General features: G+C 49.2%; 1 protein-coding gene across 1 annotated transcript in view; it reads left to right on the top strand.

The window, feature by feature from the left end:
• The window catches only part of RNF216 (ring finger protein 216), an 85,026-nt gene that overhangs the window by 63,106 nt on the left and 5,506 nt on the right, over positions 1–16,414 (top strand). Inside the window, exons 14-15 of the mRNA XM_053366008.1 lie at positions 8,418–8,515; positions 11,412–11,634. Coding sequence (XP_053221983.1) covers positions 8,418–8,515; positions 11,412–11,634 — 321 coding nt within the window. The remainder of the gene's footprint in view (positions 1–8,417; positions 8,516–11,411; positions 11,635–16,414) is intronic.

The raw sequence follows: 16,414 nt of genomic DNA, 5'->3' as shown, positions 1-16,414 counted from the left end.
GATCTCCCAGTTTTAAAATGTAAAATCCAGCTGTTATCTAGATATGTCTCCTTTCTTAGGTGAAACACACAGGTTTCTTGGTAGGTAGAATCAGGAGCACAGAGAAAACGAGGAAATTTTTATATTACGAAAGGTATAGTTTCCGGCCGTGTGCTAGGTAAAAAGTAGTCTTGTGGCACTTTGAAGACAAACTCATTTTATACCGGAGGCTGCTTATTGTTCTCATTCTCAGAAAGTGAACGTCGATTTTTAGCCCTGGGGCACTTCAGGATTTCGCTTTCACTGCCCTCCTCTTTATTAATCGGCTCCGTGGGCAACTGAACCGCCCATGGTTCACCTTCATGCTGTGGTGCCCTGACCAGCCTGACGCCTGGGATCCAACAGGCTGCACCCAGCTCATGATTCTGCCAGAACGGCCTGTGGAGGCAGCTTCAGAGCCATCCATAAATGATTCGATTCGCATCTTCTGTTCTCTGTCAGCAGATTCATGGGGCTTGAAGTATAGCCTGATTTGGTGCTTTCTGGCCACCTCCTCTGTCTTCTGCTTCCCCTCTGCCCCAGCACAGCACAGCAACCAGACCCACATCCTCTGGGCAAAGGGTTGAGGGTCAATGGAGAGGGCCAGGATCAAGCACTCTCTGGCTCCAAAGCTGAGACTTGTTTCTCACATTCTGTTGCCTCCTGATCTCTTCAGCATGGCTGAAAGAATGGAAACAAGATGCAGGATTTTGCATTTCAAACATCGCTCAGGATTCACAGAACTGTTGGAAGGGACCTTGAGGGTCAACTTACGCAACCCCTTGCAATGGGACAGAGGCGATTATAAATCTAAGCACGTAAACAAGGTACTCAGTCCCCACCACCGTGGCATGCTTCACGAAACAGTATAGCAGATAGTAGATTTATTTAGACTTCATCTACACCATCTCCAAGGCTCAGGGTCAATTGTGGAAGCAAACAAGAGAATAAGATTTCATCTAGTTCCGTGAAATTTCCCCACTTTTCCTGTCTTAGCCTTGAGCCAAACCCAGGACAAGCGTGGAAAGATAAGATTTGGCAGCTCAGCTGAAAAGTTCCTTCAGCTTAGACTTCAGCAAGTCTTTGGCAGACTAGCGACTGCCCTTTGGGGGCACAGCAGTGGTAGCAATGCTGGTCTTGATTTCCCTGAAAACCCCCCACTGTAGTGAAGCAAGCCTGGCTTTGTGCTGGGGAATCTGAACCGACCTTTCCCCTTTCAGTCCACACAGGAAGGCTTCCCGTAGCAAAGACGGGAGGCCAGGGGCTGCGAGACTCAGAGCAGGGTTGGACATAAACCAAATGGGATCCTAAGTGAGAGGCATAATAATAATAATCATTTTATTGTTTGCACCCCACCCATCTGACTAGGTGGCGTCTTGGGACCAGCCATGTTCTGATGGTTCATCTTTTGAGTGCTTCATATTTCATTGCCTCTGTAGCCCATTTCACAATGCTGATATATGATTTCCATGCACGACTTCCCTCTCTCATATCGGACAGCAAGTTTGTAGGCACGGATTCAATCTTGCTGCACCCACAGTTTGCTGACTAAGCTCTGGTGTTGCCATTTCTTTTGTGGGTGATAGCAGTTTACTGCAGCACTGCCAGGTTGATTTGCCAGGTGTACAAATCAAGACCAACTCTTCTGTTCTCTTGGTGGTTGAGTGGATGGTTAAGGGGACCCACCGAGCCCCCTGCCTTTAAATCTGACTCTCAGGGCAGAGTCTGCTGCCTTCAGCCCAGGTCACTTGTGAGCAACATCCGCAGAGGGGTTGATGGTCAGGAGGTAACTTCTTCTGCTGCACCAGTCAGCTGTGGAAACCGAAAGTTCAAGCCACGTGTGGGGCAGGAGGCAGAGGCCTCCTTGCACAACCTGCTTTCCCGCAACAGGGCCATAAAAGTGAGTTGCGGATAAACATGGAACTTTTATTGCAGCGTTTGAACAATGGTGTGTATGTGCGATCTTTCCCTCCGCCCCATGAAAGGGGGGTGGGGAGCAAAAGCAAATACGGGTTCATAGGTCTTTGTCTGCCAGTCATACCAGCTTTCTGGTCCCTGGAAAGATCCCCTTATATGGTGAAGTGTAGAAGTGGGCTTCTGGGGTGGCAACAAAGTTGGGGAAGTGAAGGGTAGCAGGGCAGGCACCCTAGAAAAACAAAAACCTCCTTCCTTGGAGGTTTTGAAGCAGATGTTGGATGGCCACCTGTCATGGATGTCTCAGTTGAGATTCCTTCATTGCGGTGGGGGGGGGTACACACTAGATGACCCCAGGGGGTAAGTTTCAACTCTGCGGTTCTAGGTGGTAGTTTTCGCAGAGCATGCTGGAAAGGTTAAGGCTGTCTTGCTTCCTCCACCCACATGTTTCCTGTCGGAGGTGGAGGGGGCTGAAGAGTTCATAGCTGGTCATCTGGTGAGTTGGTGGCGAGAGTGACATTTGCAGCGGGAAGCTTCTTGTTTTGCAACCCAGCCTTGAGCCTTGCTGTGCCCTCTCTCTCTCCCCACAGAAGGCCCTTGAATGCTGGATGAGATGCCCACTGTTGTCTCGGGTCCCCGCCATGAGCTCAATGTTAGAAACTGAGATATGAAAGCTAGGAGCTAAATGGCACCTTAATCGTGGGTTATGGGAGCAACATTGGAATGTCTCTGTGCACTTTTTTATCACAAGAATAGAAAGCTGAAAATGAATGAACTGCAGCTAAAATATTGTGTTCATTTTTCACATGGTCTAGTCCTCCCCTGCCTGCCCCCCTAATATGCTGAAGAGGGTCTCTTCTCCAGTTTTCAGAGAGTGGGGAGGCAGAAAAAGATCCTCCTTTCCTTCCACTCTGAAGTTTTGATATGAAATCTTAGGTGCAGTACTGCGCCCAGAGCTCAGAAACTGCTTGTGCTGATGAAATTCCCTGTCGCAAAATGCGCCCAGAACAATGGGAGTGTCAAGCCCTGCATGAGCTTGTGACTTTGTGGATCCTCCTGCCCATCTCAAAATTAAAAATGGTTCGTGAACCACTGTATCCTTGCCAGCCTCTCCTGAGGCTTAAACACTTAAAATGCACACAACATTTCCCAAGCACTTTACATATACAGTCGTACCTTGGATCCCGAACGCCTTGGTACTTGGATGTTTTGGCTCCCGAACGCCGCAAACCCGGAAGTGAGTGTTCCGATTTGCAAACATTCTTTGGAACCCGAATGTCCGACGGGGCTTCATGCAGCCCACCAGAAGCTGCACTTTTGTTTCTGAACATTTTGGAAGTTGAACAGACTTCTGGATCGGATTCTGTTTGACTTCCAAGGTACAACTGTATTAAAAGACAAGCCAGCTGTTGGCTGCCGGCTCACAGTCAAATAGGCACAGCGGAGAAGGAAAAAGGAATGGGGAGGGAAGAGGAAGGCAAGCATTGGAGCAGCTTTTTCTTGCACTGGCTGATGGATGGAGCCAGGATGTGGACTCCAGTGCTGTGATGGTTGTGTGTGTGTGTGCCGTGGCCCCTTGGCCTTCTGGTCAGTGGAAGAGACCACTTTATCTCTGCTGGTTCAGTTCTGAGGAGATTCACCTAGTCATGTGTGCTGCAGTATGAAACACAGTAGGGGCAGATAGAGAGGAGACCATCCACATGGAGTAGACCAGCCTTCCCCAACTTGGTTTTCTCTGCATGTTTTGGACCACACTTCCCATCAGACCCTGTTGGGTTTCCTGAAATCTATTTGGGAGCTTATGCAAGAGGGACATTGCTTCCTTCCCTGCAAGTCTCCAGCATCTGCTGGGTGCCAGTTTCCCAGAACTCTCTGCTGTGGCTCTTAGCCTTGCGCAGTTGGCATAGCTGCAGGAGGTCTAGACTTCGGAGACTTTGCATGAGCCAACATTTGTGTCGGATTAACGTTATTTGCTTTGGCTGAGGGAGGCTCTGAGCTGCTGCAAGCTTGAGATGTCCTCTGGCGATAGTCGCAGCATCCGTGTGCTCCCAGTATCAAGTGACTGGAATCGCAACTCGGGCTTCCTGCCCTGTGTATGCTAATATAGCAGTGTGAGGTCACAGCTATATTTATCTCGGCTATATAAGTCTAACCAAATAACCTGAAGTGCCTGAAGAGTCACAAACCGAGCCCCGGGTATATACCGAGCAAAACCAAGCAAGCTGCGACCTTTTGTGGCTTCTTGACTAAAATAATATTGTCGTAGTTCTCTGTGTCTGGGTGACATCCAGCTTAGGTTACTGCATTATATGCTGCTCTCTGAGCCTGCTTGGAAACTTGTAGCTTGTCCAGAATATGGCCCAGCACTTGTGATCCTATCTCACCGGTTGAATTGGCACCCTGGCTTTATTCCAAAGCTGTTAACCATGGTTTCCTGGTTTGGATAAAGCAGGGAACCGTAGTTTATGCAAAAACCTTGCAAAATGTGCCTTTGTTTGTGCAGCCAAAAGGCTCGTCTGCATCTCCACTGAGCCAAGAGATGATAATTGAAACTCGTCTGTTGTGTTGCATGTTACTGGCATAAACTGCTTGAAGATCACAGGTGTTTGGTGTGCTCACCAGTGCTAGGGAGGGCACTATTCTCACAAGGGCTTGTGCCAGCGTAGGGCTGGTGGCAGGAACAATGGTCAGCCTGGATAGCTCACCTGGTGAGAGCCTGGTGCTGATGACTCCAAGGTTGCAGGTTCGATCTCCGTATGGGACAGCTGCATATTCCTGCCTTACAGGGGGGGGTTGGACTAGGCACAGCGGTTCTCCACCTGTGGGTCCCCAGATGTTGTTGGACTACAACTCCCATCATCTCCAGCTCTGGCCTTGCTAGCTAGGGGTGATGGGAGTTGTAGTTCAACAACAACTGGGGACCCAAGGTTGAGAAAGGCTGGATTAGAGGATCCTCAGGGTCCCTCCCAACTTCAATTCTATAATTCTAAGAATTGCCAACCTAGGGAGATGCCAAAGAGATCTCCTGGGTGCCCCAGGAGCGAAACTCAAATGCAGTTTTTCAAATATTTATCTGCTGCCTTTGGCAGTAAACCTTTTAAAGGCAGCTTACTATAAAACACAGAATGCAGTGAAAAATACCTGTACATTTAAAACAAGAAGGAGGAGACCAGCTACTAATAAAGCGAGCAGCTCACCCAAAATTACTGAAATATTATCAAAGCCGACCTCCAGAGCAGACTGCCAGGTGGGGAAAGCCTCCCAGGAGGGCTGCCTGCTTTGCCCTTCAGGAGCCAGTTTGGGTAGAAAGGTGGCGGCAACAACAAGGTGTGTTTGGGGTGGGGATTGCCAGTGGCTAAGCAAAAGCCAACCGTTATGGGATGGCAGTCGCTGCAGTCACTGCTTGCAAGGCCCCCAACGAGATCAGCCCTAGGAACGCTTACTAGCTTGGTGAGGTATTCCTTTTGTGTTAACTTACTTCAGCCTAATCCTGACCGTGTCTGCTCAGAAGTTGAGTTCAGTGGGGTTTCCTGCCAGGTGAGTGGGATTAGGGTTGCAGTGCCCGTGGGGGCCCTGAGTTCTGGGACTGGATTATACCTGGTTTTCTTTCCCTGGTATTTCTAGTACTCCCTTATCTGTTCAGCAGCTTGCCTTTCAAAGGCAGATTTGCATAAGCAGCAGCACAGTCCCACCCCCATACTGAAATGAGTAGGTTCCATAGAGATTTCTTTCCATGTGTTTCGACTGCCTTCCCTTTTCAGGGTTTGTGACAGTTCCAGAAAGCTTATTCTTGTGCAAGGAGAGCAGAGATACAGGACTTGAAGCAACGCAAATCTTGCCAGCAGCTTCACTTTTCACAGAGCAGGCTGACGGCGGCATGCGTGATTCCGTCACTCTAGCATTGCTGTTCCAGCCTCCTTTGTTCTTGGCCCAGGTGACATTTTCCTTTGCAGGCAAATACATACATACCTTGAGATCTCACTGTGTTTTAAGTGACTAGCTGGCCCAATAAAAGCTCTTGTCTCTCTTCCAAATGCTGTGAGATTTGCAATAATCTCCCAGTATCCTTGGCTTGCTCTGAGCTGCGTTTTGCATAATCCCCATGGATTACCAGGAGGTGGAAGCCAGGCCGCTTCCTGATTCCTATCAACCAGCTATAGTTTCCCAAAGCACTTAGCAGTGCTAAGGAGGCCTGCCTGCCATGTTCCTTGGCTCAGCAGCTGTTGACAGCAGGTCTCCTCCTCTTTAGAGTCTGAGCACCTTGATGGCTGTGGCAGACTTGCTGCTGCTCCTGTGCTCTGGCGGGCGCTGCTTCCAACCACTAGGCGGCACTGTCTGCTGATGGATGAGCTCCTGCTTGGAACAGCTGCACTTTATTAAAAAGGAGGAGGCAGCTTTGCATTTTTGCAAGGAACTTTGAATGCAAATAGCTCCCCTCTGCCTTTAGAGAAAATTGGAAAATTAGGGAGAATGATGTGAGAGGGCTCCCTCTCCCTTCCTCCGACAGTGAGGGGATCAAAATGCATTTTTAAAGGAACGCTTAGCTGGCATTCTGCTTCTGCACCATAGCTGTGGAAGCCATATTAGATATCCAGCATGGAAGGAAGAAGTACGTTTAGGGGGATGGGCTGGAAGCAGAACGGGGGAATGAGAAGAAGACGACGTCTTGTGCTTCCTGTAAAAATCTCAGAACAGAATCATGTTGAGTTTCATAAAACTGCACACACACACACAGTCCATGAGGCTGATCCAATGTGTTTTGAGGTGCTTGCGGTGGAAAAATCCAAGTTATCCCCTTCCAGACACAGGTCAAACATGGGGTTCCCAAAGCAATTTCATCTGCCCTGCAACCCTACCAAGTCCTTATCTGTGTGGAGTTCTTCTTTCTCCTCCTCCTCCAAAAATTGAGGTTGGCTTCCCTCATGAGGGAAAGCATAATGTTTTCAGAAGTTGCAAAAGATCAGGGCATGCTGTGCTTGACGCTGTACAGCTGTTCCTATGCTTTGAAGCCCCTCACAGCTGAGTGGAGCTGACTGATAGAGTCCCCCACCTGACCCAGCACAGCAAATGTTTCATTGCTATCCTTCCCTTTCCTGCAAAGAGCTCAGGGTTCTCCCCTCCCCATCCTCACAATAACCCTTTGAGGGAGTGAGCGACTAGCCTGGCTTCATGGCTTGAGTGGAGAGTTGAGCCCTGGCTGCTCAGCTCCTGGCCCAGCCCTCTATCCGCTGCACCACGCTGCCCCTTGCACTGCTTCTGTCCGTTTCCACAAGGTTTTGCAGGCGAGTTCTTCAGCACCACGCTGAGCTCAGCCACCCAGGCTCTGGGGCGTTCAGTCCTAGAGCAGCGAGTGCCGGCAGCCCCCGAAACCCCACAGCATGGCTCTCCCTCCGTCACAAATCCCGAAACCGTCTTGCGGTGCTGAGTCCGGCCATTGTCTCTGTCCCGCAGCCGCCTGGGGAGGCCTGGTGGTTCAAGTTAGCGCGTTGGCTGGGAAACCAGCCTCTCGTTTCCATGTGGGTTTGCTCATTAAGGCTGCCTCCCCCCTCCCCCCCCTGCTCTGGAACAGCAAGCAGCCCTTTCCCATCGCCCACCAAACCGATGCAAACCTCTGGGTGGGCGGGCTTGATTCTGCACGAGGAGCCCACAGGTGGCAAAGGAGGGGCCCACTGGGCTGGCTGTGTGTGGCAGGATCCCCCACCCCAGTCCACAGACACACACCAGGGATGGGGGGAGCCTTTTTGGCCCAGCAGGCCAGATCTTTCTCTTCCCCCACTGACCTGCCGTGGGGGCAAGGCAGACAGGGACTAAGCACCACCAGCTGCTCAGCCATGCTTTCTGCAGGGATCGGGTGCATGAGAAAGGTGGTCCTGGCTGTAGATTTGGGGAAACTGCCTGGTGGGCCAAATGGGGAGGCCTGGACAGCCAAATTCACCTTCTGGGCTGGAGGTTCTCCATCCCTGCCGTACAGGCAAAACCTTTCCAAGGCACAGGGTGCGGTGGTGGAGAAATACGCAGGTGGAGCTGAAATGAAGATTGAGTGACTTCATGCTTTCTCCAATTGCGGCTGATGCCCAGCATCTAAAGGGCTGCCCTGTGAACCGATTCTGTCTTCAGATGTCCTTGCTGATGCCCCTGCCTTTGGAGGGAAAGTGGGTCTTGACCAAGGATTGAGCCTTCTCAGTGGTGACACCCTCTTGTGCAATTGTCTCCTTAGAGAGGCTCCTATGGCATTGAGTCTAGTGTCACCCTAGTACCCGGGGGAAGACAGGCGTGTTTATCAGCGTTTTCAATCCATTTCATGCTGCCGGCCTCTGTATCCAGTGCCATTCCCCCTCCCCAAGTGTTCCTTTTGTGTTTTGTATATCTGTGCTGCCTGCAAAATGCCTTCAGTGCTGCTTATTTGTCCGGTTGCCTTTTTTTAAAAAAATTGTCATTATCCCTGGTGTCTTCCTGCTGCTTAATGTGGTGATCTCCCTCTCCAGGAAACCTGCAGGAAATGCCAGGGCCTCTGGAAGGAGCATATGAACCTCACCTGTGAGCAGCTGGCTGAGAAGGATGACATAAAATACCGAACATCTATGTAAGTAACTTGGTGAAGGTCAGGGAGAACCAGGAAGCCTTTTTTTCTGGTTTCTTATTTAAGCCAGTCCAGAAAGTACCTGCTACTGAGCCTCCTCAGCAAGAGGGCTTTTGTGCTTCAGGATATATCCTAGAATCATAGAATGGTGGAGTTGGAAGGGACCCCCAAGGGTCATCTAGTCCAGCCCCCTGCAATGCAGGAATCTCAACTAAAGCATCCAGGACAGATGGGCATCCCACCTCTGCTTAAAAACCTCCAAGGAAGGAGAGTCCACAACTTCCTGGGGGAGACCGTTCCATTGTGGAGCAGCTCTTACTGTCAAAATGTTCTTTGTGATATTGAGCTGAAATCTCCTCTCTTGTAACTTGAAGCCATGCACTCCAGAGCAGGAGAAAACAAGCTTGTTCCATCTTCCATGTGACAGCCCTTGAGATATTTGAAGATGGCTCTGACTTCTCCTCTTTTCCAGGCTAAACCTGCCCAACTCCCTCGAGGTATCTGCTTTTATGAGCTCTGAAGGAGCAAGCCTCTGGGTGCAGGACAGCCAGGGGAGAGCTGCTTTGCATATATAGTTTTAATATAGTTTCTTATCCTAGAGCAGCTGAGATTCTACTCTTGTTTCAGACAATAAAACGTCCCGTTTGAGTCTTGGGAAGGGGAAGCGCAGCTGGAGTTCAGGCCCAGCTTCCTGCTCTGCTTGGTGCTTCCTGCTGGGAAGATGAGAGGGAGCAGCCCAGAAAACGGGGAGCAGGCTCTGCCTCTGGCTGGTTTACTGTCTGCCCTTAGGGCAAGCACAGTTCCCAAAGAGGAATTTGAAATGGGGAAACTGGGAAATAAAAGAGGCAATAAAAATACAGTGTTACACCCTGCAGCATCTAGCACAGCGCATTACGGTTGCAACAACAGGCAGGGAAATCATTAAGAGAGCTGCCAAGACCCTCAGTGATTTTCAAGAGTTTGGAGCCACCAAACTAAGACACGGGTGTGAGAGGCTCTTGGCAGAGATCTAGGAATAGCAGGATGGGTTTCACCTCTTTCAGTCACAGAGCCAAGGTCCAAAGGCACACGATGCAGACATAGAATCATCTTCCTGAAGTGAAGGTCAGTCTGGTCAGTGCCAGACTGGTTTTAACAATGAGTCCGAAAGTGACTGTGGAGGCCAATTCTGGATCCACACGTCCTTTCACAGTGGGGACATTGGTTTCTGGGCGGGGATTGATCACGGTGTGGATTTGCCAGGCGTGCCTTTCTCTTAGCACGTTTCTCCCTTGCGTTCTGAGTTCGAGTGTTTTCAAGGCCCAGGACACCTTTGGGAAAGGCTGTTCTCCAATTGGAGGCCAGTGTTTCCCAGTTGTTGGTGTTTATACTACATTTTTTTAGATTTGCCTTGAGGGAGTCTTTAAACCTCTTTTGTTGACCACCAGCACTACGCTTTCCATTTTTTAAGTTCAGAATAGAGCAGTTGCTGTCTTGAGCACCATATTGAGAGAGGCGCCGAGGTATAAAATGTAATATTTGTCTGGTGGGAGGGGAAAGTCTGCATTTGAAACTGTGCAATGTAAACTAAGGATCTTCAGAAAGCATCCTTGGATACTGGGCTGTGTTGTGGGAAGGAAAACAAAATGTAGGTGCTCTGTTATATAACTTGTAAACATCAGCAGAAGCACAGAGTGATTAAAATGTTGGTGCAATGCTTTAACTTGCGTCGGGAAAGCTTAAAACTATTGTCAGGCCCTAAACATCTCCTGTTTGCAGAACAGAATAGTTAGCAATCCTTTTGCAGCATCTCTGTAACCAAAGCAACAGGCTCTGATTTATAAAAGGCCTCAAGCAACAGTGCAGAGTTTGCATTTCCTGCTTCTTTCATTGCCTCAGCCATATATTTTCTGCTTGTCAGAGGTGAGGGTCTGTGTGTGCTTTGACTCCTAGGTTAAATTATTTCTGCATTAACGTTTAGCTCCCCCACCTCTTTGACGCTCTGGGAAACCAGATTTAAGCCTGCAGAATGCCAGCCTGCAATGAACCTCCTTTCACTTAATTTGTCTCCAACTCATCATAAGGTAATTCTAAATAGACAGCCACAAAGACCTCCTTGGAAACAGCATGGGAGGGGTGGGCTTCATACCCCCCCTTCCTGGGAAAGAGCCTGTTCGAGATGGCAGGGTGCTATTGAAATGGTTGCTAAAGAATTGGGGGGGGGGTGTTCATCTATGTGGAGACTCTGAAGGCAAGAGTGTGACACCCAGGCCCATAGATCTCTCATCAGCCAAAGAACAAGAGCACACACTAACACACATCTAAACAAATACATGAATACCGGTAATTATATTATTGTGATTTGATAATACTTTGGGCTGTCACCATTTGAAGAAATGTTAGCTGATGAAGTCTGGATCAATGAACGATGCAATTCTCTACATGCCTGCTCAGAATTCATTGGGATTTAGTTTGAATATGACCAAACATCATAGCTTTGAAGGGATGGACGTTTTCTTCTTAGAGGTGTGTGTGTGTGTGTGTGTGTCTATATGTCTATCTCAGCAGCCACCTGCATGACGGTGATGGGAAACACCTCATCTGAAATGACACCTGCCACCTTCTGTAAGAAAATCCTTATTTAAAAATAGTGTGCAGTGGATGAAGTGTTCTCCAGCCCACCAAACACAAAAGCTGATGCCATAATTCATTAAGGATATTGGCAGGCTGGACGGTGTGCAGAGGAGGGTGTCCAAGGTGACCCAGGGTCTGGAAAGCGAGCCTTATGAGGAACAGTTGAAGGAGCCTGGGAAAGAGGAGGCTGAAAGGGGATACGCTAGCCATCTTCAAATATCTAGCGGGCTGCCACATTGTTTTCACCTGTTTTTTGTTTAACCCTTTCCCAATTGCCTCATTGCAGAGAAGAGAAGATGACGGCGGCCCGCATCAGAAAGTGCCACAAGTGTGCCACCGGCCTGATCAAATCCGAAGGCTGCAACCGCATGTCGTGCCGCTGTGGCGCCCAGATGTGCTACCTCTGCCGAGCCGCCATTAATGGGTACGACCACTTCTGCCAACACCCCCGATCCCCAGGGGCCCCTTGTCAAGACTGTGCCAAGTGTTCCCTCTGGACAGACCCCACGGTAAGTGACTCCAATAGACACAAGCGGCTTCGCTTCCCCCGACTGCTCTCCTGCGCAGATCTGGGAGCGGAGCATTCTGGGAGCAGCGGTTGGTAAAATCACAAGTGACCTCTGGCCCTGTCCTTTGGATGTGCCGTGCCTTCGCCTCCAAGGCGGAGCTTCCTGTGGCAATATATGCAAAAAGTCAGAGTGGCGGCTTGATTTTATTATCCAGCTTATAGCTTAATAACCAGTGGACATTTAAATGCACCTGCATGCTGTCAGCTCTCAGTACTGGCGCCCTCTTTGAGATTGCGTTGCAAGTGTGAGAGAACTTACAATTTAGGAAACGTATCACAGGATCGTTGTTGGAAGGAGAGGCCATTTTAACACCTTCCTTTTCCTGCTGCAGTGATGTGTTGGAACCAAAGTAGCCTCTGAGAACAAGCAGAGTCCACCTTCTGGCTCAGCATCCCAGCATATCGCCCATTCATTGACTAAGGTGGCGAGTTTTCTAACTCTTCATAGAGCTCTTTAGTTTTTCTGCCATACAACCCCAATGGACGATGAAGGATTTTGGAGAGAGTTATCTAGGCCACACTCTGTTTGCAGAGAGTGCTCTCCCACGCCTGCTGGAACTCCCAGTCCTGAATCCAGAGTTATCCGTCCACCTGCTTGCTCACAGAAGGGCTGTTTTGGACATGGCCAAAGACCAATGGCCAGGGCCAGCATGGCCAGGCACCTGCCAAGGACCCACCTCCCAGCAGGGGCTCACTGGAAGCACCCCTGTCCCTATCCTCCCCCCCTCTGGACCTGCTGCAGCCAGAGTCCTACCCACAAGCCCCCGCAGAGCCTGGGGGCAGCACTACGAGGGTCCTCCTCACATCTGGGAGAGGTCTGCTCTGTGCAAGCTCTTGACACCTTTTTGCGACCCACTAGAGTTTCTGTGCTTTATTCATCCATTTGTTGAATTTATATACCGCCCTATACTGAAGACCCCCCCCCTTCCCACTGCTCCCTAAGACTCCTCCACCAGCAGCCTAAGGCTCTGTCGTCTTGTCTCTCATTGCTTCTCCCTTTTCATACCTCTTCTGGTTCTGGGAGACTGGGGGAGGGAGGGAGCAGGTAGTAGCAGTAGGGAGATCTCCCTGGCTTCTTCAGCAGCCTGCCTCATCTCTGCCTCAGCCCCTCTGCTTCGGTCTTTGATTCTGGACTTCTCTCTGCCCCAGCCTCTCCCAGCTCACTAAGCCCTGCTGCCTCTTCAGCTTCCGACACCTCCTTCTCCCAGTCTGCTCCCTCTGGCCATTCAACACCATCATTTCATTTTATTTCATTTCATATTGAATTTATATACCGCCCTATACCTGGAGGTCTCAGGGCGGTTCACAAAAAAGATAATAATATATAAAATAAAAATAAAAACAATAATCCAATAGTGCCCCCCACAAAAAGAGCCACATAGGGCATAGGATGTAAATTGGATCAACCAGAGGCCTGGTTAAAAAGGAACGTTTTTGCCTGGCGCCTAAAGGTGTGTAATGAAGGCGCCAGGCAAACTTCCCTAGGGAGAGCATTCCACAGACGGGGAGCCACTGCAGAGAAGGCCCCGTTCTCGTGTTGCCACCCTCTGGACCTCTCTTCCACAAGCACCTTCCTTATTCCTTGTTTCTCTCACTGTGGCACAATGTCCAAGGCACAGCAAGAAGGCTTCCGCTGCCCTGCACAAGAGTCCACAGAGCCACGTACGAATGCGTTTCCACACGCCACTTAAGCCAGCTCCTTCCCCAAAGAGGCTTGCCTTGCCTTCCATAGGTTGCAGTCCATCTCCCTGCTAGTTCTCAGCCATGAGCAAGCTGCCTGTGCCTCCGTGTAGGAGCTCTCCCTTCTGCGGGGGGCTTCTTCCCCCTTCCCACCCGCCCTGCTTGCTGACTCCATTCCAGCCCTGTACTCTCTCCCTCCTCCTGCCTTGCCTCTTGCTACTCAAGCGCTCCCTGACTAAGCTGGGAATGATTTGAAAGGAGCTCTTCTCCCTCCCTTCCCCCTCCTGGAAGTGTCTGCCTCATGAAATCATTTCAGAGCTTATTGGGAACGGCTGTGCCTGCACATGCATGAAAAAGGAAGCCCTTTTATTAATATTTCTTCAAAAATGGGGGGGAATGCATTGCAAATGGAGAAACCAGCTCCCAGTAACTCTTTTTAAAATGCCAAAAAAAATTTTCTCCACCCTGAAATAATTAGCCAGTCTCTCCCTCCTCCCTCCCATCTTTTGGTGATGTTGCTGCACTGGACAAAAATCCCCTATAGAAATATTCTGTGATTGCATTTTTTATTTTATTTTTTGAACTCTGTGCTGGTTGAGAATGTCTCCTTCCTGTCTGGCCCTTTTCCCCTTTCCCAACACTCCACGTTTTCTTTCTCTTAGCTGTGCTCTTGCTGTGTGTAGAGACGCACGCCTGGAACTACTGAAGCAGGGAAACAAAAATAGATGCGTTTTGTTTCCCTTCCACTCCAGCGGAAAGGAGTGCAGTGATCCAGCAGCCTGCACCCAATTTCCTGCAAGGGGGGAGCACATCCCATGCCCCACCCTCTGGGGTGAGCTTTGCGGGGGACGGGGTAGCATCCCAGTTCCAGATGCAGCTCTGAGAAGAGGCCAGCCCTCCTGACACCACCAAGACACCAAGCACATCCCTCCCTCCAGTAGCTTCCGCTACCGAGTTGGTTAAAAGGGGATAATCAATAGAATGGTGGTAATGCATTTCGGTGAACAGATTATTTAACAGATTTAAAGGGATCTTTAAGTAGCATAAAGCCATTGAAGCGGTGGAGAAGGTAAAAGCAAAATAAAGCACAAGTTTTAAAACCAATAAAATGGTTCCCGTAAGTGCTAAAAACAGTACAACCATATTTACAAATTCTAAAAATGATAAAATGTTTCCATCAGTTGTGCTGTTGTTCCGTAAATGGCGGGAGGGGAGGCTGACTCTGCATTCAGGATTCCTTCCATTTCCATTGTGGGCAACACTTAATGGCATCTCAGCAGACAGACAGTTGCTAAATGAAATTCCCGTTGCTTAGGAGCAGGGCTATTGTGCTCTGTGCAGCGGCCTGCATTACCTATAGCTAGTAACACCAGGCTAAACTACGCAACATTAGCACACACATGCAGATTTGCTTGGTTTCCTTGATTTATGCAAGGTGCAGAGTCCCTCCTTTTCTCTCCGCAAGGGCTGGGTTGGGTTTAACTCTGTGCAGAATGTTAATCGTTGGTGCAGCTTCTCTACATGGTCCCCGTTGCTTTTGCAGTGCATAAAGAACAGGAAGACCCACAGAACAGAGAGAGGAAATGAAGATACAGTTAAGCCCCAAAGCGTAATGCATTTGTGTGTGTGATATCAGAAGATAGAACACGGGTTGAAAATCCCTTTTGGTCTATTAGCCTTTTCCAATCCCGCCCACTGAATTCAGCATTCTTGGGAAAAGCAATTGCAGCCCCCACCCCCTGGAAATTTACCCACAACCTTCATGTGCATAACTGGCCGGTAGAAGTTATGTCACCTATTTTTGCTGGTAGAGTGTTAGCTGTAAGCACAACTTGTTTTTTATGGCGTAAATTATACGAAATGTACAAACACTGTGCAATAAATATACATTTAACAAGGGTGAGAATGGAATATTTTGCTCAGATTCCCAGGACAAAGCAGAATAAACACCACTTGAGTATGGTAAACATGAGCTTTTGCTAGCCATGTTCTTTGAATACAATACAGTACTATTTTCATATTTTTGAGTCTTGTTTATGCACTGCTATCTTGGGACCCAATTATATTTTGGCATGCTCAGGCAGAGGCAGTTTACAGGGGGAAGAAAACTTGTGTGAATTCTTAAGTTGCAGTTTCTGGGCTGGGATAAAGCTCTGCCAGGAATGCTGCCGTCCTTCATTCTGCACCCTCAGCAGGCAGAAACATTGGCATTTTCACTGTGCCCCCTATATATGTGTCAGGCGTTAATACCGCCATGTGTGCAGCTGCTTTGCTCCTTTGTCCCCTCCCAGGCTTCCCCCAATTTCTGTTTAAAGTATGCAAATCCATATTGTACATTAATCACGTGCCAAAAGAACGAATAGCTGAGCAGGAAAGTGTGCAATGTGAAGTGAAAATATGCACTGAAAACTGGCGCGTTTCAGCAGCATTTGGGCAGAGGCGTAGCAGTTTGCAGAATTAAGAAATGAGGTGGGGAGGTGCAGACTTGGGCTCCGTGCTGCTGCTCAAGCAAACTGACGGCCTGGTCACTTTTTCTCACCCCTTGGAGATCCTCTCAGGCAGAATGTGGCAAGATCACATTGCTGGCCAAAGCTCTCTTGCTGTTTGGGGGGAACCTACGGGACCACCTCTCCTGGTCTGCCCCACGGAGGACCTTAAGGTCCACAAATGACAACATTTTGGAGGTCACAAGTCGCAAGGTGGTTAGATTGGTCTCAACTAGGGCCAGGGCCTTTTCAGCACTGGCCCCGACTTGGTGGAACGCTCTGTCACTAGAGACCAGGGCCCTGGGGGACTTGACATCTTTCCACAGGGCCTGCAAGAGAGAACTGTTCCGCCTGGCCTTTGCTTTGGACTCAGTCTGACCCTCATGTTTCCCTCCCCTTATGGTTTTGATCTATGGGCTACTTTTAAAACGAGGCTGCATTTTAACCTGTATTTTAAATTGTTTCCCCCCCCTGTTATGTTTTTACTGTAATTTTACTGGTGTTAGCCTGCCTGAGCCCAGGGAGGGCAGGGTATAATTTTTTATTATTATTATT

This window comes from Podarcis raffonei, chromosome 14, assembly GCF_027172205.1.
Source record: "Podarcis raffonei isolate rPodRaf1 chromosome 14, rPodRaf1.pri, whole genome shotgun sequence".
NCBI classification, from domain to species: Eukaryota; Metazoa; Chordata; class Lepidosauria; order Squamata; family Lacertidae; genus Podarcis; species Podarcis raffonei.
This window is presented reverse-complemented; position numbering and strand designations above follow the sequence as displayed.